Source organism: Amphiprion ocellaris, chromosome 18 (genome assembly GCF_022539595.1).
Source record: "Amphiprion ocellaris isolate individual 3 ecotype Okinawa chromosome 18, ASM2253959v1, whole genome shotgun sequence".
NCBI classification, from domain to species: Eukaryota; Metazoa; Chordata; class Actinopteri; family Pomacentridae; genus Amphiprion; species Amphiprion ocellaris.
Genome location: NC_072783.1, coordinates 1,966,021 through 1,992,900, shown reverse-complemented (window position 1 = coordinate 1,992,900; position 26,880 = coordinate 1,966,021). Strand labels below are relative to the sequence as shown.

The 26,880-nt window shown below is 41.3% G+C and overlaps 4 protein-coding genes across 15 annotated transcripts in view; 3 read left to right on the top strand and 1 right to left on the bottom strand.

Moving 5' to 3' along the window:
- Window positions 1-4,843, top strand: part of tanc2b (tetratricopeptide repeat, ankyrin repeat and coiled-coil containing 2b) — a 236,267-nt gene extending 231,424 nt beyond the window's left edge. For all 11 annotated transcript variants that reach the window (XM_055004166.1, XM_055004171.1, XM_055004170.1 and 8 more), the window contains one exon: window positions 125-4,843. In XM_055004166.1, the coding sequence (XP_054860141.1) occupies window positions 125-2,195 (2,071 nt within the window). In that variant the 3' untranslated portion in view covers window positions 2,196-4,843. The remainder of the gene's footprint in view (window positions 1-124) is intronic.
- A 369-nt stretch (window positions 4,844-5,212) lies between these two features.
- g6pc3 (glucose-6-phosphatase catalytic subunit 3) lies at window positions 5,213-10,317 on the bottom strand. Its single transcript, XM_023270332.3, has 6 exons — window positions 9,981-10,317; window positions 8,015-8,121; window positions 7,824-7,914; window positions 7,628-7,746; window positions 6,439-6,580; window positions 5,213-5,927 (listed from the first exon to the last, which is right to left on the bottom strand). Exons 1-6 carry the CDS (start codon window positions 10,196-10,198, stop codon window positions 5,585-5,587), a joined length of 1,020 nt encoding a protein of 339 aa, XP_023126100.3. The 5' UTR covers window positions 10,199-10,317; the 3' UTR covers window positions 5,213-5,584.
- A 519-nt stretch (window positions 10,318-10,836) lies between these two features.
- On the top strand, window positions 10,837-19,803 carry lsm12b (LSM12 homolog b). The gene is made up of 5 exons (XM_023270333.3): window positions 10,837-11,160; window positions 13,629-13,762; window positions 14,869-14,978; window positions 16,819-16,945; window positions 19,191-19,803. The coding sequence occupies exons 1-5, from the start codon at window positions 11,034-11,036 to the stop codon at window positions 19,281-19,283; spliced, it is 591 nt and encodes a 196-aa protein (XP_023126101.1). The 5' UTR covers window positions 10,837-11,033; the 3' UTR covers window positions 19,284-19,803.
- A 154-nt stretch (window positions 19,804-19,957) lies between these two features.
- Window positions 19,958-26,880, top strand: part of LOC118470305 (leucine-rich repeat-containing protein 17) — a 15,563-nt gene continuing 8,640 nt past the window's right edge. The window contains exons 1-2 of one of the 2 annotated variants that reach the window (XM_055004174.1): window positions 19,958-20,284; window positions 21,020-21,334. In XM_055004174.1, the coding sequence (XP_054860149.1) occupies window positions 21,047-21,334 (288 nt within the window). In that variant the 5' untranslated portion in view covers window positions 19,958-20,284; window positions 21,020-21,046. Of the gene's footprint in view, window positions 20,285-21,016; window positions 21,335-26,880 lie in introns of both variants that reach the window. The other variant, XM_055004175.1, reaches the window with a different exon arrangement.

Genomic DNA, 26,880 nt, shown 5'->3' with positions numbered 1-26,880 from the left:
CACTTACTGTAATCCTCCACTCTGCTCTATACATTTTTAAGAGTCTCTGCAGCTGTAGCTCCAGTATCTGGACAGTTTCAGGCGACTTTATCCCCCAAAATAACATCATTCTCCTGTTTTCCAGACAATTTCCTGAAGCCTTAGAGGACCTGAATGAAGCCATAAAGCAGTGCCCCAACAACAGAGAAATCCTGCGGCTGCTCCAGAGGGTGGAGGAGGAGTGTCACCAGCTCAACCAGGACGAGCACCAGCAGCAGGACCTGGAGCTGGAACCTCCACCCTCCCCTCCTCCTACGCCTCCCCCCGAAGAGGAGGAGTCCCTGTCCCTGTCCATGCCTCTCCCCCCTCCCCCAGAGCCTCGACTGGAGGACATGGAGCCGGTCCAGGACTTGTTTGAGGATGAGGACTACTTGGAGCAGGAGCTGGAGGCCATGTCGATGGGCCTGCCTCCCCCCGAGTCCCTCACCAACCCGTCCAGCCTCCCCATCATCCAGAGCCCACCGCTGTCCCCCACACATCCAGATCAGATCTACTTAGCTGGAGGTTCGCCCATGGGCCAGCCCTACGAGTATCACCCCACCTCCTCCTCCATGTCCTCCCCGACTCGAGGCACATACCAGTCCACGTCGCCCTCCCTCTCCCCGACACACCAGAACTCCCACTACCGCCACAGCCCGCCTCACACCTCCCCAGTGCACCAGCCGTCCTACCGCTTCAGCCCGCCTCCGATGGGTACCGGGGGTCAGGGGATGGATCACCAAAGCCCACCGCCTTCCCCTTTACGCCGGGCTGCTCAGTACCGAGCCAGTCCGCCGGTAGAAAGCGTCTGTCTGTACAGGTCCCAGTCTGGCTCGCCTGTTCGCTACCAGACAGAGCAGATCCCCGGTCGCCCCAAATCCCCCCTTTCCAAGATGAGCAGCCAGCGTTCGTTCCAGCTGAGCTCGCAGCCCTCTCTGTCCTCCCAGCACCACCAAGCCCAGGGTCTTCGCCTGCAGCCTTCTATAGCCCAAATAGTCCGCACAAACCAGCCCAGCAACGTGATGGGAAACAGCAGCTACGGCGGCCAGATGGGTCACTCCATGGGCGGTCGCTACCAGGGGGGTTCGGTGGACGTGGAGAGCCGCCTGGTGTACCAGCCCTCCCTGGATGGGCGCTCCATGCCCCAGGTCCAGGCCAGCCTCAGCTCTGGGGCCCTCTGTCAGCACGGCGGCCGAGGAGGGGTTATGGAGTCGAGCCTGTTGAAGGATGAACTACCCCAGCGCCCCTCCTCTGCCTACCGCGCCAGCAGCGGGGGCCCGGGGGGCATCCGTTACAGCCAGACGCCTCAAATCAGCCGCAGCCAGTCGGCCGCCTACTACCCGGTGTCTGAGCACGTACTGGAGCGAGCCAATGCCATGCCCCCCTGCCAGCTGGGTTCTCCTGAGATCCCCCATATGGTGAGACGCCCTGTGAGTGCCAACACTACTGAGATGAAGCAGCATGTGCCCACCCCCAGGCCGCTCATCCATTCTCAGAGTGTCGGCCTTCGCTTCTCCCCGTCCAGCAACAACATCTCAACTGGATCCACCTCCAACTTAGCGCCCAGCTTCCGGCCTTCCACTTCCATTCAGCAGATGGAGATCCCCTTACAAGCCACATACGAGCGCTCCTGTGACGACATCTCCCCCATCTCCCCCTCCCAGGGCGGCGGGGGGCTGTACCAAGGCGAGACCACCCGCTCTCGGAACACGCCCTTCATGGGCATCATAGACAAGACGGCGCGGACTCAGCAGTACCTGCATCAGCCCTCGCGGTCCCGGGCCATGACGTCCATGGACTCGGCCATCAGCCCCACCTCGCCCGGCCAGCTGGTCCAGCAAGGCTCCACCTACAGCCCCCCCGCCTCGCTGGGCAACATCGCCTACTACAACAAGACCAACAACGCCCAGAACGGACACCTGCTGGAGGAGGACTACTACTCCCAGACCCCACCGCAGTCGCTGGGCAAGCTGGCCAACGGCTCCCGAGGCAGCGGGGACATCCTGGAACGGGTCAGCCAGGTGCCCACCTACCCAGACGTGAAGGTGGCGAGGACTCTGCCCGTGGCTCAGGCCTACCAGGACAACATGTACCGCCAGCTCTCACGTGACTCCCGGACCCAAGGCCCCACCTCCCCCATCAAACCAAAGAGACCATTTGTGGAGTCTAATGTGTGATGGTCCGTCTGTGACTGGATGGTTGGACTGGGGTTGTTAGCGGGGAAAAAAATACAGCAGATGTGGCCTGTGTTTGTGTGACGGACGTCTTAAAGAACTCACGAGAGGCAGATCCAATCAGAGGAAACCACACAGCCGGCACACACACACACACACACACACACACACACACACACACACACACACACACACGCATTAGGGTATTAGACATTATCTTATATGAAAAACGTAACCAACAGTGAGACGTGATTATTTCATTATCATATTCCGCACACAGGTAGGATAAGAGGAGGGTTCTGAGTTCTGATCTCATTCTAAATCAAAGACCAGTGCACTTCCATAATGTTGCGTGGCCCCGACACGAGCGGCCACAGCGGGTGGGACTGTCAGAGTGAAATTACTACTCATCGGACTCTACTTGTGGACTCTGTATCCATCTTCTGTTCTTTCAAAGTGTGCTCTTAACCAAGGTTGCTAGTAGGCTCTATTCTATGTAATACAATATTATATGTTCAATACTGTACATTGCTCAGAAAATACAAATGGCTCAACAACTCAGTACTTAGAGAAAAATGACAATATTTATAATTAAGTTATATATTGTACATAGAAATAAAACAAAACATAGTTTGCATTTCGAATTTTATTCCGTTAACCCTGCCTCTGTGTCACACTGCTAGTCATATGTACGTGGAAGAAGCGACCAGGGAAAGGAACGAGGGACTCAGACTAACTTTGAATAATATCATTACCTCTAATGTGTCAAAATAAAACAGATTTTTGTTGTGGTTTAATGCAAGAACGTGCATTAACCTGCAGATTATTTTTTGATAGATTCTTTTTCTTGAAATGGTTAAATATGCCCGGTATAATTTCCTTTTTTATGTCTTGCTTTGTTAAACCAACCGTCCAAAGATCTTCAGTTTACAGTGAAAACAGAGAAAAACAGCAAATCCTCACACTGGAAGAGCTAGAACCACAGAATGTTTGACATTTATGCTTGAAAACTCTTCATTTTGAACAGATATAACACACAAATAGCTTCAAATCTTACCGAGAATATCAATTTTGTGTCTATGCACCTTTTTAAGTCTGAAAACCCGACCGCTACATGTAGTTTTGGATATTTTTTGTTGAATTAATCCAGTCACTTAACCAAATTTTTAAGTTTCAGATGCATAACTTCTGATTTTCTGTACTTCTTGCCTCATTAACGTCTCACAGAACTTACGACATGCTGTGCTATGTTGGATGTTAAACAAACTGTCAACGCCTTAACCCTCTCTGCCAGTAAACACATCACGTGCTTAAACATCTGATTCTAGAAACAGCTACAGCATCAGTTGTTCCACTTTCTTTAGAGCTCGAATCTTTGGCTGAATGATGCGGATCAGTAAGAAACAGAGAATCCTGCGGCAGGTGATTTTATCAGGCGGCAAACCAGCGTCAAAGTTGGCCTCTGTCCCTCCTTCATGCTAGTGACGGGTTAACCGAGGTAGTGCTCAGCGACTAAAAGCAAGCAAATGCATACACGACCACTGTTAGACGTTTCCCTTTTTCTTCTGCATTGTTTTGTTTCCTTTTCACCATTTTTATTCAGCCACTTCTGCACTAAAAATGCCTGTTAAGTTCTTAAAACTAAGGGTGCACTTTATGTATTTTACTTACTTTGTTGTTGCGATTGTTGAAACTTGGAGAACATGGGTGTGTGACCGCTGATAGCAGACTATCATAGACACTGTTGTTATTATATGATTTGCAAACGCAGTGATGAATGACATTATGAAGAGCAAACAATGTTTTTAAAAACCGGTGAAGATGTATAGACTTTCTAGCACAAGTTGTATATACTGGCTCAGATATTCCGCTCCGTCCAGCTCGAGTTCGTTAGATAAGCAAGTCTGTTTCAAGAAGCCAATCATACTCAAATATTCCACATTATTTAAGAAAAAAAAGTCCATTAAAGTCCTATAAATCAGCCGGTCTAATCCACCAGCTTTGCACACATCTTGAAAATAAACCTACTTCAACAAAGACTGAGATTTTAGTATCCAGACACGCAGAATTTGGGTCACAGAGATGTGGAATAATGAGAATATTCAAGTAATTTATATATATGTGGGAAAGGTTATAGACCATTTGTCTGTAACATTTTATTTTCAAAGTCTGATTAAGAATATCTAAAGAGAGACGGTTCTTCCCAACCGTCTCCTGCTCATCCTCACCTGCTACCAGAGAGACGCCCTACTTATCTTTACAGAAATGAAGGTATAAACTGTACTATACTTAATTTAAAAAAACAACTTTTTCAGTTGAGGATATTTGAGAGTGTATGGTTTCAAAGCTGTCTGTGTATATTAGTTTGCTGTAAATAGTCCGATGCATGTTCTATTCTTTCCATGAGCTCAAGCAGAAACATGTATAGCAGTGCGTCTGGTGTGCGATACGACGTTCAGATCAAGATAAGGAGGCCGCTACCCCTGAACTATCCTTATCATTTTCCTTCAACCTCACCAGACGAAAAGGTTCTTTTATTTTATTTTAATGTATTTGCTTGCTGAGCAGAGTTCTCTTGTCTGTAAATGTGAGCTTTCAGATCGCTGTGATAAAAAGTTTAATTAAAAACAATAAAAAAGAATGTGTTTTTAGCTCATGATAACTGATTGTAATCTGTACAGTCAAACATGTATTGGAGGGGAAAAAAGGACATATTTATAAATGGTTACCAACTGAAACACGTCCTGCATGTCCGTCGTTTATTTTACCGTTTGGGTAGCATTTTGGATGATTTCGGTCCACAAAACGATGTAACAGTGTGTCGACAGATTATCAAACAACATAATGCACAGTTTTGACCACTCATTCTCACTTTATTGACAATGTTCAAGTTCTCAGACCTTTATTAAGTGCATTTTCAGAAGTCTGAGGTTTGAAACATTCTCAATAAAGTGCCTACAGATGACTGGCATTGTGCAACATTTCTGTTTTTCTCAACTTTTCTTGTGCTGAAAGATAGCTCCTGCCTCAAGCATCTTTTATTCCAGTAATATGTCACATTGTCTGATGCACAAAGCTTTAAAACAGTACTTTTCTTACAAATAATCTCCATCTATGAGCTCACAACTTTTCAAAAATACTGTAGAATTTACAATAACACTTATTGTAACTACGCTACATTGAAATTCTATAACAATCCCAACACTTAAGGCAAATGTAAACTCAAAAAAACAAAATTCAAAGACATCAACTTGGAGTACCTAAATAAAGCTTTCCCGCCACAGCAGCTCATTACATTAAAGAGACATTTTAAAGTGTTTTCAGAAACTCAAAGGGAATCGACAGTTCTTGGAAATGTGAAAGACGTCTCCAACGTGTGGAGGAATTCATCTCTAGTCCTTCTTCTTCTTGTGCGTGACGAGGTGCACCAGCCCAGGCACGAGCACCATCACGATCTGAGGCACCATGATGAACTTGACGAAGAACAGGCCGTAGAAGAGGCCCTGCGGTTGAACCGGCAGCGGCAGACGGTTCACGTGGTACAGTCCCATGGAGGAGAAGGCCAGAGCCAGAGCCCTCGGAGCCCAAGGCAGCGACCATCCGCCGGGCTTCCAGTACTGAGCCAACCCCAGACCCAGGAGGGCCCCGCAGTCCCGAGTCAGAGAGGAGAACGGCAGCGTTTCCAAACGAATCCACTCCGCACGGCTGCACCACTTCTTAGCCAAAGCAATGGACCTGCAGGATGAATGGAAAACGTCACAGAGCTTATTGTGCACTTCAACCCTCCAGTTGTCCTCATTTACTGGCACCAAAAAATAATGTGTCCTTGTCTGAAAAAAATCCCAAAATTCAGCAAAAAATTCCCCAAATTTCTGAAAATTTGCAAAAACTTCAGGAAGAAAATTCCAATAATTCCTTAAAAAAAAGATATATAAAATATTCTCTTAAGAACATTCACATAAAAATCAACCAAAATCCAGCAAAATTCGCTGGATTTTGGTTGATTTTTTTATGTGAATGTTCATAAGAAACATTTTCAACATTTCTTTTTTTCCACCAAAAGATGTTCAAAGATTTCCCAAAAATGTTGAAAATGTGGACATCAGAAGTTTCACTGTGAAAATCTTTTTTTTTCCCCCACATTTTCAAACTCTAAAACGGGCCAATTTTGACTCACAGGACAATTCAATTTTATTTAAATAGCGCCAATTACAGGTGAAATTATATATATATTATTACACTTTACCAGGTGACGTCCACTCCCAGCTGCAGTAAACCGGCATAGAGCATCAGAGCACCGAGCAGCAGAACGACGCTGAGGCTGAAGAAGAACAGCAGGGGGCGCCGTTCTGGGACTCTGCGGCTCAGAACAATCCCCAGAATGAGCCCTGGTGAGAAATATTCAGTCATTTGCAATAACAATACACATTTTCTTTTATTTTGTTTTTTTTTACTTATCAGAGATGCTTAACCCTCCTGTTGTCCTCATTTACGGCACCAAAAAATATTGTTCCCTTGTCTGAAAACAATCCAAAAATTCAGCAATAAATTCCCCCAATTTATAAAAAATTTGCAAACCCTTCAGGAAGAAAATTCCTTAAAAGTTTCCCTTAAAAGTTTTATTTTTAAAAAAAAATCCCCAAATTTGGCAAGAAATAATTTTTTTTTTTAATTTAAATTGTAAATATTTTCAAAAAATGAATAAAAATCTTCCAAAAAAATCCTAAAAATATCTAAAGTGATTCCATATATATCAGTAAAACTTCTAATATTTTCTTTAAGAACATTTGGAAAAAAATCAACCAAAATCCAGCGAAATTCACTGGATTTTGGTTGAAAATAGACAAACACAAGCGAGACCAAAAAAAAAAACAACAAAATGACAAAATCGATACACAAAACAACAAATAAAGCAAAACACTAAATGACAAAAAGAAGACAAAAAACACAAGCAAGACAAAAAGGAAACACAAAACGGCAAAAACGAGAAACAAAACAACAAAAACATGAGACAAAAGACAAAAACAAGACAAAATATTACAAAAACGAGGCACAATATGACAAAAGAACAGTGAGCAATCTAGCATTTTGCTTCATGATCAAAACAATTTGCAGTTAATGTCCTCTCTGAAATTTTTACACTTTACAAAGTCGTCCAGCGGGCCGCATGTTTGACACCCCTGCTCTAAATTGTCCATATGTGTGAATGTGAGTGTGCTTGTTTGTCTCTGTATAGTCCTGTGATAGACTGTTACCTGTGCTGCCTTCACCGTCAGTCAGCTGGGACAGACTCCAGCCCTCACATCCTTCATGAGGATGAAGCGTTGTATAGGTGATGGATGATTCTTGCCTCACTTTTTAAGAAGCTTTTCGTTGTGTACATTTACATACAGTGATACAGAGGAGCATGTCTGTGCATGATGCTGTTCTCAGACCTGTAAAGGATCCAGCGACGACCTGATGAGGGAAGTGGGCGAGGATGAAGATCCTGGAGATTCCAACTGCGAGCAGCATCACCACATAGAGCAGGTAGGGAGCAGCCGATAGCACCACGCTGCCGGCACAGAGAAACACACTCACAAATGAATCCTTCACTAAAATAGCACATCTGCTGTCTTTAAAGGAGCCCACCTGTGAGTTCGGGAGTACAGGAACGACCCCAGTGAGGACACCACCACCCACCACACTGCTGCCGACACCATCGCATGTCCCGACGGACTCCCTGAGAGACAGACGCCAACTTTGGAGCTCTGACTGTATGATGAATCAAGTGTACTATCTATGACTCACAGCGGTTATAGCTGTCCCTGAGGACATCTCACCTGGGCCGGTTTCGCAGGTGGAGGAAACCTGGTGAACTTTGGGTTGCTTGTTGACAAACAGGCGTGACTCACCGATCCACCAGAACGGTCTTTCTCCAAACAGCATCCTGGAAAATAAAAAAAATCACACCGAATAGCAATAGATGTATTTATGGGAATGAAGGTACATATCACCATATACAGTTTGCACCATCACGACTATGTGTGCTGTTTATATTTTAGATATTAACCCTGCTGTAGTGTGATATCCAAATCTCAGGAACTGCAGGTTTCTGATGAAGGTGAAATGTGTCACAACACACCATTTTATTTTTGTCCTGAAGCACTGTGGTGCTACAGAGACTCCCCGGCCTATAAATCATATTTTCCAGGCATAAGGGAACATTACTGCTCTGTGCAGACAGCAGCAAAAATCACATCATCATTCTTTTCTTCTTTTTCCAGTGGAAAAGAAACACAAAAATGGCTCATATTGATCATATCTGTCAAATTATTCACACTTTCAGAGCTACGTTTTAAAATACTTTTTAATGTGTTGTTCTACATCAATACTTTTCTCTCTGAATTGTAAATCCACATTACTCTGCATGTTTATTATTTATCCTACATTTTCAACCAAGATTTCATTATTTTATGGCATCTAAGAGGTTTGTTGTATCAAAAGTGTGGTAAAAAAGTATTATTTCCACAAATTGTTAGTTCTTTTTTTGGCAGTTTATTTACAACCTTGTCTGCATTTACTCTCACAGGACCCAGTATTAAAATATGTATAATCTGAAGGTACTGTTTTAATGATGCTTAACACATTCATTATTTGAGGTTAATGGATGCAAGCGACCATGATGCTCCTCTTTAGACCTTAGACTAGATGGCTGTGTGTACGCAGTATTATCTGCATTTCTTATATGGGGGTCTTGGTATACTGAACCACACCAGTAAGCGATGTGCTAAACAAAGTCATATTGTGATTATTCTGGCAGATTTTTTTTTTAATTTTAAAAATGATGATGATGGAATTTTTGCTGCAATCTGACAAGCATATTCCTGTACGTCTAAAGAATATGTTTTGTAGGCGAGGACATCTCTGTAGCACCACAATGCTTTATTTCTAATGGTGTTTTCACACATCAGAATCAGACTCCATTTTATTGATTAAGTAGGTTTTGACAGTCAAGGAATTAGATTTTTGTTTTGTTTTGTTTTCTGTGACTAACAGTGACAATTAGAAAGATAAAAAAATAAGGATAATAGATTGAAAATAATAAATTATAATAAACTGAGTTGCAACTCAGATCAATAGTAAATGTTAAGTAGGTTTTGTTACAATTAAAATAAAAACTAAGTTCTACAAAGTAAATGTAGTAAATAAAGCATTAATCGTTATTATGTTATTTAAGTGAGAAAGTTGGACAGATTGTTCAGAAATGTGCAAGTTATTTGCCTGGAAATTTGTAAAATCTCAGAGAATGTAGTTTAAACCTCTTGAAATGTGCAAAAACGACAATGGTAGCCATTGTTGATGTTGTAGTACGTCGAGGTAATTTACATTTTAAATTATTTTTAAAAATGCACAACCTGCGATTTTGATATTACACTCAGTCATATTGCCATTTTACTAATATATCGATTCACTCTTCAACCCTTGTATGATGGGGAAATGCGAGTATCTGCTTTATTGAACTGTAGCCAAAGGTTCCGCTGATGTCGGTTTCACCTTGGGCAGTATAGTTGGTTGTACCGCGCTGGTATTCCCGGAAGTTACAACGTCAACGGGCTAAAACCACAAAATTATGTCCAAATTTATCGTTGTAGATAATTACTAGAAGCAGAAAAAAACATTCATGACATTACATATATAAGTAACAATGGCTGGTTTTGATTTTTGAAAAGTTAACTTAGCCACATGCTAACAGTGCAAATGCTAGGTTGCGCGTTAAAAAGCCCTTCCTGCTCTTGTCGCATTTACCATTTAAACACCAGGTTCAGCCACTCGGACACGGCAGCGACCCACAGCACCGTCACTCCGGCTCGTTTGCTGATGAAATAAGTGAAGGGAAAGACGAGCAGAAAGGCTGCTTTTGGGTCGCCAATGTGAGTCACGACGAGCCAGAACTTCTCCTGGCTCCTCGTCCTCTCCTGGAGACTCTCCGCCATCCAGATGCCGTGAGTGTAAACCGCCTCCATCGCTACGTTTTCTCCCGACACATGTACGCGGATGTGGGGAGGAAAAATTAAAATGAAACCCTGGAAGTTGTGTTCATCAGGACGAGAAGGGTATGTCTGCACCGGGAGGGCTGCACACTTCCGGTCGCACATTTAGAGCATTTTTTTATAAGTTACCACAATAGATGATCACTAAAGTACACAAGTTTCGGTTTAAATGCAGAACTTGCAGCTTTAAATGATGATTTTACTCAAAAATATAAGCAATAATACTAAGACTTGTGTTAAGCAACATGAAATTTATTCGCCTCTGCTCATTTTGTTTCGAGCCATGCTTTTATTCTGAAGGAGGTGTGCACCGATACACGGAAGTGAAGTATTCTGTGAGTGCCGGGAAATTGTTGGTTATCGTCTAACGTCGATGAAATTCTGAATACCTGTTCCAACGAAGAAGCCTGGAATTAATTCCTTAATTCGGACAAATTGTGTAATTATCCGGTAACATAATAATGGAATCATCTGTAATGGCCTTTGCGGTGATGAGATCTATATGCAGTACCACTATGCGTCCAGCTGGGGGCGCTGTGTGATTGTAAGGCGGTTGAATGGGGAGACAAAGCCACACCTTTAAAAATCGACGGGTAAAATCAGACGTGTGGTCGATTTGCAGTTAAAGCATTTTGAGGACAGAATAGTGATAGAAAAAAGAGGTTACACAGATTTTTATTTGAGAATAATTCATCGTATCGGACTAAACGACCACAACACGACGTCCTCCGACACGCCCAGACTCCGTCTTTCTACGACATCGCGTCGCTTTACGTAAGGCAGGCGCTCCGGTTTCCTGGCGGAGAAGATGGCGGCTCCTGGACCGGGGGAGTATTTCAGCGTCGGGAGCCATGTCTCTTGCCTCACCTGCTTGGGCCAACGTCTGCAAGGAGAAGTGGTCGCGTTTGACTACCAGTCCAAGATGTTAACTCTGAGTATCCTTTGTCGGTTTGGGGCCGCGGATGGCTCGCTGGCCTGCCTGGCTGCAAGGGCCCGTAGGGTAACCGAAAATATGTCAAATAGTGATCCGCGCAGGCGTAATTGGAGCTAGCTGAGTTCCACATCTTTGTCCTTTTAAAATGTTTTTTTAATTTGCCAGCTAGCCGACCATCCATCTCCCATCTGATAAGGGCGCTGTTGGTGTAGCTCGGTCGTTTAGTGGTTTCACGTTATCTGCCGGAGATTGCATGTGTTTTGAATCCACTCATTGTATGCCAGAGCTCGACATGGATCACTATCTGGCAGCGGATCCAGTAAGGGCATCATGGCTGTGTGCTCTCAACAGCCACAAACCGTTGCTAGTTAGCGGGCTAACCGACGTGCAGCGCGTCCCGCTCCGGCTCCTGTGCGCGTATTTACCTCCCGTGGTTCGCGGCGCCGTTACTCGGAGGTGCTAACGGTTGTTTTTTAAAAAGCCGGGGATGAATGGACACCGAGTGCCCCGTCCACGCTGCGTTCAAGTTGCTGTTAGCTCCCGTCGCTAGCATGCTAAGTTTCGGTCGGCTACTAGCTCCGCTCAATTAACGGTAATGGCATTCTCGGGGCTTATCAGCTGGGCTTTCTCCTCTGCCTCGTGTGAATCCGGTGTCACTGGAATATCTGGATGGATTCTGCCACATGTGCTTGTTTGGTTCCACTGGGATTCAACATCTTGTGTTAATTACAACCGACGTTAGCTGTCTGCTGGTGGACGTGTCTACACCCATTCAAACGGAGCGTGCGTGGATGTACAGTGGAGGATTTTAAGTTTCGGCATCATCTCATGTCTCGATCAGACACTGAGATGTAGTTTAACGTGATCAAGATGTGGAGATCAAATGAATGGAGTTGGTACAGTGAGGATTTTAGACAGCTGAATGTGCAGGCCTCTGGGTTTGTATTAACCCTTTTGACAGTTCAGTTGTAATAACGTCGTATTTAAGCTATTTGGCTCTCAAGTTATTCTTTAATCAATCAGACAACACTCTAGAAAAGCCTGGGCATTCATTTGGAGCTTTATTTTACATTATGGCTGCACATTATTGGGAACAATTACATTGTAATATGAAAAATACAGGATTTTTTTTAACCAAATAACCAACTATTTGCAAAGAATTCCTTATTCTAAAGTGATGGGTTGATATTTGTAGGGAAGCACATGTCTGTTGAAATTTTAAAAAGTAAAATAAAACGTAGTTTGGAGGCTTTCTCATGTGTTACAACACTGGGCCTCAGTACTAGTTTATTTTTGCTTCGGATGGCATTCAGGCCTGGCTTGCGTTTGTCATACAGAGCTTTGTGGTGCTGATTTTCAATGGTCAAACAAGTTGTGTTGTTTTGTTTTGCGAGAAACTGCCCACAGAAACCCGTTTTTGGTGCTTTCTGTTAGCAGAACTATTAACTTGCATCAGATCATGCTTTTCTTGTTTGAAAGAAAGTCCTCCTATATCATTTTTATTTCTCTGACACAAGAAGTCTGCATGTCAACAAACTCCACATCGTTTAATTATAGTTTAAATAACTGTATATCCAAGAGCCCTTAAATAGGAGTAAATTATGTTCAGTCAAACAGACTTCTCTTGTGTATTAGTCATGTAAAAATAGAACTGAGCAAGTTTCTTTTTCCATCAAACAGCAAGTTGCAGCATGATGAGTGAAACTAAAGTCAGGCACATCTTCCCGTTTTCATGTTACACTGGATATTGAAAGTTTATTCAGTTTATTTTTAACATTTAGGCAGAATTTCCTGCCACATATTATTGTTATAACCCACTTGTTTCTTCTATATTTTTTCCTTAGTGTCTCAAAAAATCTCTGCAGTTTAGCAGCTGACATATCTGTAAAACTTGTTAATCAGAATTCTACTCTCAGGCAAATGGGATGGATTCTAGGGGTCGAGGACAATTGGTGTATCTGAAAATTGCTTTTGCAGTATTCTCCTCATGCTGATCGTCTTTGTTTTTATCTAAAAATGTCATCCCGGGACGCTGACGTAGAATTTCACCTGTTACCGCCGTGCTTTATGATCCAGAACCTGTGGCTCAGTTTAATTTATTAATGTGGCACTTCATAAAATAAGTCACAGTTAATTGTGGACGGAAGCCAAGCTAGTAGAGCTGCCACTACTGATTTAGTAATGTACTCAGCTGATAACATTATTCACAACGGCAGAAAGTGGGTGCTTAATCTGGGCTGTATATATCCATATGATGTCAGCAGGCCTCCATTCATTCATCTGTGGTTACTACAGGTGGCAGCACTGCCTTTAGTGGTCACATGCTGTAACTGGCACTGCCTCTCACTGTCAGCACTGGGCAGCCAGCGCTCTCTGTAAGCGTCTCTGTGCAGCGTTCAAGTCCTTCAGCTGTCTGGTGACAATAATCATTTTTGTTCTGTAAATGCCTTGACTTGAGTGCCTCCGCAGAATGTGCTTCCTCCAGCGGTAAGCCAAACCTCAACGACGTCATCCTGATCAACTTAGCCTATGTTTCTGATGTGGACATAATAAATGACCGCACTGAGACTCCACCCCCACTAGCATCACTGAATGTTAGCAAGGTAAGTCCTGTTTGGTTTCTGTACATGTGCAGGTTTGTGCCTGGATTTAGAATTGCAGGAGGAGCTGAGTGTTTGATTGGAGTGAAAACTCATCAGTTAGTCTGGGATGTGACTCTGTTTAGGGTTTAGTGGCTCCCAAAAGCTTGACCTTCACAAGATTGTAGGCCAGGATTGATCAGGACAGTTGCACATGTTTTAAATATCACAAAGAATTCATCCTGTGCAGCACTCCTGAAATCTCTGCCTGTGCATTTAGATGATTTAAAAATCAGTATTAAATATTTCCATGTGTGTAGTCAACCACTATTTTCTCAAATGACCAGTAAGCTGAGCTGTGAAGTTTTCGCAGCAGCACATTTTCTGCTTTTTCATTCATTCATTCATTCATTCATTCATTCAGTTCAGGTACAGTTTGCCAGTGACTGACCGCATGAATGCAAACACCTGGTAGTTACTGTGTTATGTGATGTTTTCTGATTTTACAAGTAGTCAGTAACCACCTCAGTGCTGCTAGAAATACATAATTGGCCCTCATCAATGGATTTTGCTGTACTGAAGGCCATGATGGATTTATAATTTGTTCAGTTTTGAAGAGGCTGTGAGATGGATCTGGACTAGTCAGCCTGTGGTGACATATATGGTCTAGAAATCCAGACAACCAAGGATCCATTCCCTGAACCTGGACACAGTAGCATTTTTTTAAAAAGATGTCATTGTTTATAGATGTTTGTTTTTTTTGTTATTATTAGTAGAACACAGTGTTCGGTGTGAACCTAACCCTGTGAGTAACTGGTGATGTGTTTAAGGTGTTTTAATGCTGGGATGAACCCTGCCCTCTCTGATCCACAGAATGAATGAGAATGTGAAATGTACATTTCTAGAGTTGAGTCACTGTTCTGATAACTACATAAGAGTCCGTTTTATAGAGTGTTCTCTAAGGAGCCAACATTCTGAGCAATAACTGCTTGAATCCAAACCTTAAAAACAAAACTGCACTGACAGAATCCTGAATTTGTCTCACTATAGTAGAAAAAAGAAGCTGTTTTGATTTCAAAGCAGATGTTTGATGTTAAGAATGTGTTTTTGTTCTGTTCAAATCTCCACAGCTTGCCAATCGAGCACGGACAGAAAAGGAGGACAAGCTGTCCCAAGCCTATGCAATCAGTGCTGGGGTTTCTGTGGAGGGCCAACAGCTATTCCAGACTATTCACAAAACGTAAGAACTTCATTCTTCTGCTCATCAGGTCTACAGGGTTGACGTCAGCCCAAAGTACTTTATGCCATCAATTGTTGACTTACTTCACCTCAGAGGTCTTCATGTTAGAATCTAAAGCAACCTATGAACCTCCTTCCTGATCCTACTAAAGCACTCTGGAAGAAACCAGAAGCCACAATCTGAAATAGACACAAGAATCTTCAAACCTGATCCAGATGTGGTTGATAGACCTCGTTTGTGCCGGTACTTGTATGCACATCGATAATGGTTCCAGCATCCCTTTCACAAATGATTGTCTCTCACAAATTGCAGCTACATTTGTGGCGATTCCAATACCTAAGCATTGTTTGCAAAAATGATGTTTCTATGGATGATAAATGTCCAGAAAAACAAGGCTTACTCCTGCAGGGATGATGCTACACTGCAGAATTAAAGCAGATTCTCTACAGTGAAGCAGGGGGACTCCGTCTGACATGTCCTGGGTGTTGTTATGGGCGCTAAGAGCAGAAGGGATTCATGAACACCTTTAACTCCAACCAGCGTCATGCCTTGTCGAAATCAGGAAGTCCAAACAAAACACAAGAGAACTTGTGGAGAAATCTGTAGAAAACAAAACCAAAAGTTCAGCAGAAACATGCTGCTGTTTTAGTCTAGGTTTCCACTTGGCAAGACTTTTTTTTTTTTTTTTAACGTCGACGTCTTTCTTTCGATTGTTCGTTGTTTTTGTGCAGCAGCTGGGATTACATTTCGTTGAAAATCTCAGATTTTCAAGAAACCCACATACACTTCCTTTGATCAAACACTTCCCAGCACCCCTGACAATGCTCTTTTTCCAGAGAAAAATGCTACATACACTGAACACATCCATAAAAAATGTAGTTTTGAAGTACATAGAAAGTAAAAACTAGAATATGTTGTTGTGGAAATAAAAGTGCAAGAGATTTCCCACAAATGCAACAGTGACAAATTCTTTTTGAGGTTTGTCTTGATAAAGTGCCTTACCTCTCACCCATCCCTGACTCTTCCAGAGATTATTTCTTTTACAGTTTTATCAATTCAGATTTTAAGAAATGAATGAAATCTCTTACATTTTAGATAGCTGAGTCGGGTTTCGGCTGACTAGAGGCGACTCCAGGTCAGTTTTAAAGGACATTGAAAGGCATAAATTCTCAATGTGATCACACAATATATTACAATACAGAAACAGTTGTTACACTATCTTGATTCAAGCTTTTTTTGGTCATAGCTGGAAAAACTTGATGATCACAGATCCCTATTTATCCCAAAAACAACCAAACATTCCAGTATTTTCCTTCACATTCGTGGTTGTCTTTAAGAAATTAATAAACTTTGTGTCAAATGTTCGTGTTCCATTTTGTGACGCATTTGATGGTATCAGATTTTAGTCTCAGATATCTGATCTCAGGCCGTTACTGGACACCTGTGTGGGTGTTTTCCTGCTTTGAGGAACAAATGTAACTTCAGTCAGAGGTCACACCACGATTTATTGACAAAACTGCCACTTTATTTAGTTTTTGATAGTTCAAGGTCTTTAAAACGTGGAAAATGGAACTGATTTTGTTGACGTTTAAAATATGAAACCTGTCTTGTGTTAGATGTAGTTTCACTTTCAGTTCAGACATCCTCATTGTTTAATCTGCTCATAATAAGTCATAATAAAGTCAAACTATACTACAGGAAGAGACCCAACAATACCTCTAAATCAGCTCCCTGAGAGAAATGGAGCGTTGAATGTATTGAAAACCAGTCTGATAATATTTGTTGCATGAAGAAGTCATTTTTCTAGCTGCAGTAACGATGATGTTTACTTTTCCTTCAGCATCAAAGACTGTAAATGGCAGGAGAAGAACATTATTGTGATGGACGACGTCGTAATCTCACCGCCTTACCAGGTTGAGAACTGCAAAGGCAAAGAGGGAAGCGCTTTAAGTCATGTACGCAAAATAGTAAGTATGCTTTCTATCCCTGCATTGCATGTGTTATTGGAACTATTAATTATTTTGTTTATGGATTGAAGTAAAATTTAAAAAACAATACACTCCGGTAGCATCTTCAGGCTGTTGTTGTGTGTGTTTGTCTACCATGTATGCAGGTTTGGATTAAATCTCTAAAGCCGTTGACCTCTGACTTCACCTGTTTCCATGATGCAGGTCACATCAATAGATTATAGTTTAGAACAAGAAGTTTCGGAAGTTGATTGCAAACACAGATGGCAGGCGTGATTCATGTACTCTTTAAATCATGTCTTCTTACTGAAAGATAAAAGGATTTAGATTCAGTTATTTCCAGTTTTGTCTAAAGTTCATTTTTAGCCATCCTCAGCCTCTTGGATGGCGGATTTGATGTCTTTTCTGCATTTAATTTTTGAAAAATCAAACTTTGAAACTCTTTAATTTCTTGTGTTGAGTTCCCTACCTAACTGAACTAATCAAATTTTTGCTAAACTTCGGTCTAGAAAAAAGTCCAATAAATCTCTTGTCTCTCTTGTTCCAGTAGCACAAAATGAAACCCCAAATGTACAATGAGAAGATCAAAGCAAAGTTTATCTCATCATTGGCTGCTGTTTGATTATTAGCTCGTTCTATCACGTCGGCACCTCAGTTTCCTGGGGTTTCCCGCCCTTGTTGCTGTGACTAAGTTAGAATAACCTTCATCCACCTGAGCTTTGGTCTAATCAGTGTTTGAGTGTGCAGAGCTGTAAGAATACAACATAAGACTTGCTTTTTACATTCAACCACTCTGGGACTTAAATATAGTCCACACTTGCTTACATTTTTTGAAAACATTACCTTATTGAGGGCCTTTTGTCAATGAAAAAGGAGGTTTTGAAGAAATCCTTCCCAGTAAATATTCACAGATACAGTGCTGATACGTAAATGAGATAAACTGAGTCCTGTGTGCAGCGTTGCTAACAGGACTTCTTACATGTTTACCATAAATGGACAGTTTTCCACTTTTTTAAGGAACAGAGACATTAATGTCAGTCTACACATATGATTCCTTCTTGCAAAGTGCACCGTTGTTACTTCCTACTGCTAACCAGTAATCGCTTGTTTTTCAGACTTCTACACAGCTTTAGGGTTAAAATCACCTCTTGGTTTGACGTGTTCTTGGCGGCACTTAAGCTGCCAAGAACAATGATAATATTGTGCACATGTGAATTGTACCCATCATTAAAAATCTGTTAACCCTCCTGTTGTCCTCATTAATGGGCACCAAAAATATTGTTTCCCTGTCTGAAAAAAATCCAGAAATTCAGCAAAAAAATTCCCCAGATTTCTGAAAATTTGCAAAACCTTCAGGAAGAAAATTCCAATAATTGCTGAAAAGTTTCCCTTAAAAAATTTATTTTAAAAAAATCACCCAAATTTGGCAAGAAAATTCTTGTAAATATTTTCATAAAAATGAATAAAAGTCTTCCCAAAAAAATCCTAAAAATATCTAAAGTGATTCCATATATATCAGTAAAACTTGTAATATTTTCTTTAAGAACATTCAGAAGAAAATAAGTTATAATAAGTTGATTCTTATGTGAATGTTCTTCAGAAACATTTTTAACATTTCTTTTTTCCACCAAAAAATGTTCAAAGATTTCCCAGAAATGTTAAAGATGTGGACATCAGAAGTTTCACTGTGAAAATCCCCCCCCCCCCCCCCCCCCCCCCCCCCCCCCGACACGAGGGTTATTGTAAATAAAATGTGTAGCGTACAGCGCTGGGCTCTCATTGGCTCAGCGACTGTCCATGTCACAGACATCTGATTGCTGCATAGTGTTGCTCTGTGGTGTGTGGGGAGGGTTTATAAAGCCTTAAAATATAAATAATAAAATAAATATGGTTGCTACTTTGTGGATTTTCTTCTATCGCTATAGACGAGGAACCACTGTAACAGGAAAATGAATGGGAAGAGATGCTCAGATAACTGGAGATTACAGCGTGAATATTAGATGTCACCATCAATAACCTTCATTTAATATTTGTAGACAAGTGTGTTTATGCGTTTGCTGATTTCTTCATGAAGTACCAATTCTGTACATCCTTGTGGGAGTAATTTGAGTTTCACGTATGTGCAGTGATGCAGACAAAAGCAAAGTCAAGTAGGTGGTTTATTATGCAGCTCAGGTGAAGTACAGTTGTTTTCTCAGCATTGTTCTCCACGTCGTTCATCCATATTCCTCCTTTCTCTCCGCAGGTCGAGAAACATTTTAGAGACGTGGAAAGTCAGAAGTCCATGCAACGTTCACAAGCACAGCAAACACAGAAGGACTCCACTTTATCTTCTTGAGTTGGCAGTGCGGGTCGGCCGGGGAAGGCGACGCAGGTGGTTTTGTTCCCACTGCCAGACTAAGTCGGCATTCCTTGTCCTCAGTCTGAGACCACAAGGAGGAGCGCTGAGGGCCCTGGATCCTGAAGATCAAAATACCATTAAATGAAAAAGACAAAAAAGAAAGAGGAAAGATTAAATCTTAAATTAGACTTTATAAAGAATAATTTAAAACATGAACCATAAAGCAACCATAGTTTCCTTAACTAACTTGTCTCATTCTGCCCCCACTCCTCCCCTCCTGTCCCTGAAGCCTTTTTCTTTTTCCGCCCTCCTTCCTTTGCCTTCAGTTCCATTTCAAAAAGAGAAAACTAGAGCAGTCAGAAAGGCTTGTTAGCTTTATTTTCTGTCATTGTTTCCTTTTTTGCTGTATCCATGTTCTACTGTCTGTATTTTCTGTATTTTAAACAAAATGTGACTTGAAACGCCACACTTTAAAGGACATTTTCTAAAATAAAAGTAACAAAAATTCTGACTGTAATTTTCAACGACTTTTTGAGAGGCTTTGCAAAAGAATGACTAACAGACAGTGATAATTGGAATCACTGAATTTGTATTAACTGTGAGGTATGTTTAAGAGCAAATTTGTGTTTTTTTCTTTTTTCTCTGTTTGAAAACCTCTCCCTAGTTGTCCTTAACCGCCTTGGGATGACTGATCACGATGTTTTCCAACGCTCAGGTTTCTCTTTCAGCGCTGTTTGCTAGCTTTGTAATCCTTTTAATTACAGGGAACTGACGCCACCAGTCTTTCAGATTAATTATTTAAATGTTTTAAGCCGCTGGTTTTCCCTAATGCTGCTTGATGACATTTGCTTCAGTCCTCTGGGCAACGACCACCACTTGACGGTAAACTGGAGTTAAATGAATGCCGCTAATGAACTTGTGTGGAAAATACCTGCAGAGGAGCAGCGATCTGTGGGGTTTTTAAGATGCTTTTGACTGGAAGTAGAGCTAGATTTCAGGTAGGCTAGTGTGGTTTCATGTCAGTTGATTGTGTGGTTGTTTTACGGTTGCCGTTTTTGTAATCTGGTGAGTGTTTTCTTGATTAACTGAAGAAATCTGCTCACTAAATTGTTAGGAAACAGTGATGGATGCTGTTTGTTACAGTACAAACCCCAGAATGTCAGATTTAGTCGCAGTATAAGCAATACTGACTTGTTAGAAGCTTGTACCAGAGAGTTTTTGGAAATCTTTAGTGACTGATTGATGTTACAAGTTTATCAAAGCGGTGATTCTTTTTGCAGAATGATCCTCAGTGCTGCAAAGATAGCTGTCCTGTTGTTTTTACGTTGTGATTATTGAAGCCTGTGCTGTTTTTTTGTTGAGAATTTGCAAAAGACACTCGGATTTAAGCTCTGCAGAGACCTCAGCAATGTTCGTGCCATCTGAACCACAGTGGATTAAAAGTTGACTCCCTCACTAGTTGAAGATTTAGTCCTGAACAAAATCCATAGTGTCTTATGTAATGTGATGGGAAAGTGACGGGATTAAATAACTGCTATCATGAAGAACAGCTTAATATATCCATATAGAGCAGCAGCAGATGCAAATCCTGATTTTAGGAAAGGCTCCAAAAGAGACCAGGTTTGCTCCCCTGATATGGTTCTGTTATGTGGTCATCTGTTTAAGCCCATAATCCCTCTCTAATCAGGAATATTGGATGTCTGTCTGAGAATTTGCTGCCTGCCTTTCAGCAGGGGTGAGCACACTTTGATCCAAACAAGATGCCTGCCAGAGGCTGCGCTTTGCTCGGCGTGATGCCTCTTCTTCTGAACGCCGCCTCGGGGTTCAGGCTGTGCCCCAGCACCTGTCTGTGCTACGAGTCCTCAGACCTGGTGGACTGCAGGTCCCGAGGCCTGGACCGGGTCCCCTCCAGCGTCCCCCACAGCTCCTGGCTGCTGGACCTCAGCGCCAACAAGCTGACGGAAGTGCGAACCAGATCCTTCATCGGACTGTGGTCGCTGAAGATCCTGCTGATGTCCAACAACAGCATCCATGTTGTGCAGCCACAGGTACTAAAATAAGAGCAGTTTATGGTGCTTTTATTGCTTTATTTTAGACCACTGGTGGAGGAGGTAGCCGGAGTCTAAAAGTGATTCTACTACAGTTAGAAAATATGTAATGAAAAAACATTAGTGCTGCAAACTGGAAGTACTCATGCAAAAATGTTACATATGCATTAATGAATAAGCATGTAGAGGTCATTAATTTAGAGTTAATATACGAGTAGTTAACTTTTAAAATGGAAGATTTTTTTTATATTTGAGTTGTGGTTGAGTTGACCCTTTTATGTCACATTTGTGTCTATAAAACCAATTAATTTATTCTCATAAATTAAACTTGTAGTGTAAACAGTGTCACACATGTCTGCTCATATTCTCAGAGCCCAGGGTTTGATCTTTTGCAGTGGTGGAAAGTGCCTTTCCTCAATTTCTGTACTTTAAAGCAACTTTGAGGTACTTCTACTTGAGTATTTACATTTTTTGTACTTTATACATCCACTCCACTGCAGTTCAGAGGCAAATATTGGACTTTTTACTCCACTGCAGTTATCTGGCAGCTTTAATATATAGTAATTATATAAATTAACATGAAAACAAAAAACTAATTTTTTTTTTTTTTTTTAAATGAAAGAACTTGTGTATTATTATGGATTAGGTTACCCAGCAGCATTTGAAGCAATAATAACCAGCACTACATTTATGAGCTACAATACTGAAGTAATAAATCAGTTCATTAATAGTTGTAATTCAATATTATGACTGTCAGATGGGCATAATGAGTCCTTTAATGTTTGCTGCTGTTAAGTATATTTTGATGCCAATGCTTCAAGTAAAATTTCCAGTGCTGGACTTTTACTTGCTACTTAAGTAAAAAATCAGAGTACTTCTTCCACCGCTGCTGTTTTTTTTCAGCCAACAGTCCAGAAACTAAGACTTTAATTTATGATGCTATTTAATAAACAGAGAAAAGCAACGGTTCATCTCAACTGAGGTACTAAACCACATAAATATTTGGCTTTTTTTTCTCAATAAATGACAGTTGCTCATCAGTTAATTGTTTCAACTTTACTGTGGCATAAATGTACAGTAAAACTTACACTATCCATCTAAAACACATTAATTGGAGTGAGAGTATACGTCAGTCAGCCACAGCATTAAAACCACCAGCCCAGAGTTGTGTTGGAGCCCTTTTTGCTGCAGATGTTTTGCATCCTGTACTTGATGAGGAGGGGCTTCAGTGGGTGAGGCTTAATTCAGTGCATCCTGTGGATTCTCAAACGGATTGGGATCTGGGGATTTTGGATTTGAAGTCAATACCTTCAGCGTTTGCATCATGAATCCCACAGTTTCCCAGCAGAAAATTGCATGGTAATGATCAGATTAATGTCATTCACTGCACCTGTCAGTGGTTTTAATTTTGTGGCTTATCGGTGTGTATTTCTAGGGCATACAAATACCTCCAAAAATGCAATTCTTGAATAAATATACATATCAAAAGTATTAATTTGCCCCTGTAGTTTTCTCCTTTCATTGCTTTTTAAGACTACATTATGGTCAATTGAATTTGCTATTTTTGTCAAAAAAGAAAATGACTAAAAAGAAGTAGTGTCAGTTAATTAAAAATACACCATGTAAAATAAGTCATTGCATAAGTTTTTACCCCCCTTCAAAATGACTCATCTAATTCAAAACAAGAGCAGCCAATTGTTGCAAAAAGTCACACAATTAGCGAAATGACAACTGTACTCAAGTGACTGTAGTATAAAGACTCCTGCATCTAGAAGGTCCAGTCACTGGTGAATCAGAACTGCTGGATGTACACCGATCAGGTATAACATTATGACCATCTGCCTACTGTGTTGGTGCCCCTTTTGCTGCCAGAACAGTCCTGACCCGTCGAGGCATGGACTCCACTAGACCCCTGAAGGTGTGCTGTGGTATCTGGCACCAAGATGTTAGCAGCAGATCCTTTAAGTCCTGGAAGTTGCGAGGTGAGGCCTCCATGGATCTGACTTGTTTGTCCAGCACATCCCACAGATGCTGGATTGGATTGAGATCTGGGGAATCTGGAGGCCAAGGCAAAACTTCATAATGGTTGTTGTGCTCCTCAAACCATTCCTGAACCATTTTTGCTTAGTGGCACAGCTCATAATCCTGATGAAAGAAGCCACAACCATCAGGGAATATGGTTTCCATGAAAAGGTGTACATGTTCTGCAACAATGCTTAGGTGAATGGTACGTGTCAAAGTAACATACATATGGATGGTAGGACCCAAGGTTTCCCAGCAGAACATGGCCCAAAGCATCACAATGCCTCCACTGGCTTGCCTTCTTCCCATAATACATCCTGGTGACATGTATTCCCCAGGTAAGCGACCTGGCCATCCATGTGATGGAAAAGAAAATGTGATTCATCAGATCAGGCCACGTTCTTCCATTGCTCTGTGGTCCAGTTCTGATGCTGACGTGCACATTGTTGGTGCTTGTGGAGGTGCACAGGGGTCATCATGGGCACCCTGACTGGTCTGCAGCTATGCAGCCCCATACGCGACAAACTGATGCACTGTATATTGTGACACCTTTCTATCACAACCAGCATTAAATTCTTCAGCAATTTGAGCAACAGTAACTGGACTGTTGGATCGGACCACATTGGCCAGCCTTCCCTCCCCATGTGCATCAATAAGCCTTGGCCGCCCATGACCCTGTTGCTGGTTCACCACTTTTCCTTCCTTGGACCACTTTTGATAGGTACTGACCACTGTAGATCAGGAATACCCCACAAGAGCGGCAGTTTTGGAGAGGCTCGCCATAGTATAGGATGTCGTCCAGAACAATACCATAAAGATGATAGTTTAGTATGTCGTCCAAAACATCACCAAAAACTTCATGGTATAGTATCTCGTCCAAAACATGACCAAAAACGTCATAGTTTAATATGTTGTCAAATATGTCACAAAGACGTCATAGATTAGTATGTTGTCCAAAACATGACCAAAAACATCATAGTTTAGTATGTTCTCAAATATGTCACAAAGCCATCATAGTTTGGTATGTCGTCCAAAAAATCGCCAAAAACATCATAGTTTGGTATGTCGTCCGAAACGTGACCAAAGACGTCATTATTTAGGATGTCGTCCGAAATCTGACTAAAACGTCATAGTTTAGTATGTCATCTGGAAAGTCACCAATAACGTCATAGTTTAGTATGTGGTCCGAAACGTCACCAAAAACGTCATAGTTTAGTATGTCGTCTGAAATGTCACCAAAAACGTCATAGTATAGTATGTCGATCAAAATCTGACAAAAACGTCATAGAAAAGTATGTCAGAAACCTGACATAAACGTCATAGTATAGTATGTCGTCCGAAATCTGACAAAAAAGTCATAGTTTAGTATGTCGTCTGAAATCTTACAAAAACGTCATACTTTAGTATGTCGTCAGAAACATCACCAAAAACCACATAGTTTAGTATGTCGTCCGAAATTTGACAAAAATGTCATAGTTTAGTATGTCGTCCGAAACGTCACCAAAAACGTCATACTTTAGTATGTCGTCCGAAATCTGACAAAAACGTCATAGTATAGTATGTCGTCCGAAACGTCACCAAAAACGTCTTCATTTAGTATGTCGTCCGACACGTCACCAAAAACGTCATAGTTTAGTATGTCCTCCAAAATGTCACCAAAAACGTCATAGTTTAGTATGTCGTCAGAAACGTCACCAAAAACGTCATAGATTAGTATGTTGTCCAAAACATGACCAAAAACATCATAGTTTAGTATGTTCTCAAATATGTCACAAAGCCATCATAGTTTGGTATGTCGTCCAAAAAATCGCCAAAAACATCATAGTTTGGTATGTCGTCCGAAACGTGACCAAAGACGTCATTATTTAGGATGTCGTCCGAAATCTGACTAAAACGTCATAGTTTAGTATGTCATCTGGAAAGTCACCAATAACGTCATAGTTTAGTATGTGGTCCGAAACGTCACCAAAAACGTCATAGTTTAGTATGTCGTCTGAAATGTCACCAAAAACGTCATAGTATAGTATGTCGATCAAAATCTGACAAAAACGTCATAGAAAAGTATGTCAGAAACCTGACATAAACGTCATAGTATAGTATGTCGTCCGAAATCTGACAAAAAAGTCATAGTTTAGTATGTCGTCTGAAATCTTACAAAAACGTCATACTTTAGTATGTCGTCAGAAACATCACCAAAAACCACATAGTTTAGTATGTCGTCCGAAATTTGACAAAAATGTCATAGTTTAGTATGTCGTCCGAAACGTCACCAAAAACGTCATACTTTAGTATGTCGTCCGAAATCTGACAAAAACGTCATAGTATAGTATGTCGTCCGAAACGTCACCAAAAACGTCTTCATTTAGTATGTCGTCCGACACGTCACCAAAAACGTCATAGTTTAGTATGTCCTCCAAAATGTCACCAAAAACGTCATAGTTTAGTATGTCGTCAGAAACGTCACCAAAAACGTCATAGATTAGTATGTTGTCCAAAACATGACCAAAAACATCATAGTTTAGTATGTTCTCAAATATGTCACAAAGCCATCATAGTTTGGTATGTCGTCCAAAAAATCGCCAAAAACATCATAGTTTGGTATGTCGTCCGAAACGTGACCAAAGACGTCATTATTTAGGATGTCGTCCGAAATCTGACTAAAACGTCATAGTTTAGTATGTCATCTGGAAAGTCACCAATAACGTCATAGTTTAGTATGTGGTCCGAAACGTCACCAAAAACGTCATAGTTTAGTATGTCGTCTGAAATGTCACCAAAAACGTCATAGTATAGTATGTCGATCAAAATCTGACAAAAACGTCATAGAAAAGTATGTCAGAAACCTGACATAAACGTCATAGTATAGTATGTCGTCCGAAATCTGACAAAAAAGTCATAGTTTAGTATGTCGTCTGAAATCTTACAAAAACGTCATACTTTAGTATGTCGTCAGAAACATCACCAAAAACCACATAGTTTAGTATGTCGTCCGAAATTTGACAAAAATGTCATAGTTTAGTATGTCGTCCGAAACGTCACCAAAAACGTCATACTTTAGTATGTCGTCCGAAATCTGACAAAAACGTCATAGTATAGTATGTCGTCCGAAACGTCACCAAAAACGTCTTCATTTAGTATGTCGTCCGACACGTCACCAAAAACGTCATAGTTTAGTATGTCCTCCAAAATGTCACCAAAAACGTCATAGTTTAGTATGTCGTCAGAAACGTCACCAAAAACGTCATAGATTAGTATGTTGTCCAAAACATGACCAAAAACATCATAGTTTAGTATGTTCTCAAATATGTCACAAAGCCATCATAGTTTGGTATGTCGTCCAAAAAATCGCCAAAAACATCATAGTTTGGTATGTCGTCCGAAACGTGACCAAAGACGTCATTATTTAGGATGTCGTCCGAAATCTGACTAAAACGTCATAGTTTAGTATGTCATCTGGAAAGTCACCAATAACGTCATAGTTTAGTATGTGGTCCGAAACGTCACCAAAAACGTCATAGTTTAGT

What these genes read in the sequence shown, in the direction of transcription:
- g6pc3 (XM_023270332.3), bottom strand. Translation starts at nt 10,198, where the DNA reads ATGGAGGCGGTTTACACTCACGGCATCTGGATGGCGGAGAGTCTCCAG. An exon ending in CACCTGCGAAACCGGCCCAG is followed by an intron (nt 7,915 to 8,014) that starts GTGAGATGTCCT and finishes TCTGTCTCTCAG; the next exon opens with GGAGTCCGTCGGGACATGCG. An exon ending in CTGTACTCCCGAACTCACAG is followed by an intron (nt 7,747 to 7,823) that starts GTGGGCTCCTTT and finishes CTGTGCCGGCAG; the next exon opens with CGTGGTGCTATCGGCTGCTC.
- lsm12b (XM_023270333.3), top strand. Translation starts at nt 11,034, where the DNA reads ATGGCGGCTCCTGGACCGGGGGAGTATTTCAGCGTCGGGAGCCATGTC. An exon ending in TTCCAGACTATTCACAAAAC is followed by an intron (nt 14,979 to 16,818) that starts GTAAGAACTTCA and finishes CTTTTCCTTCAG; the next exon opens with CATCAAAGACTGTAAATGGC. An exon ending in TAAGTCATGTACGCAAAATA is followed by an intron (nt 16,946 to 19,190) that starts GTAAGTATGCTT and finishes TTCTCTCCGCAG; the next exon opens with GTCGAGAAACATTTTAGAGA.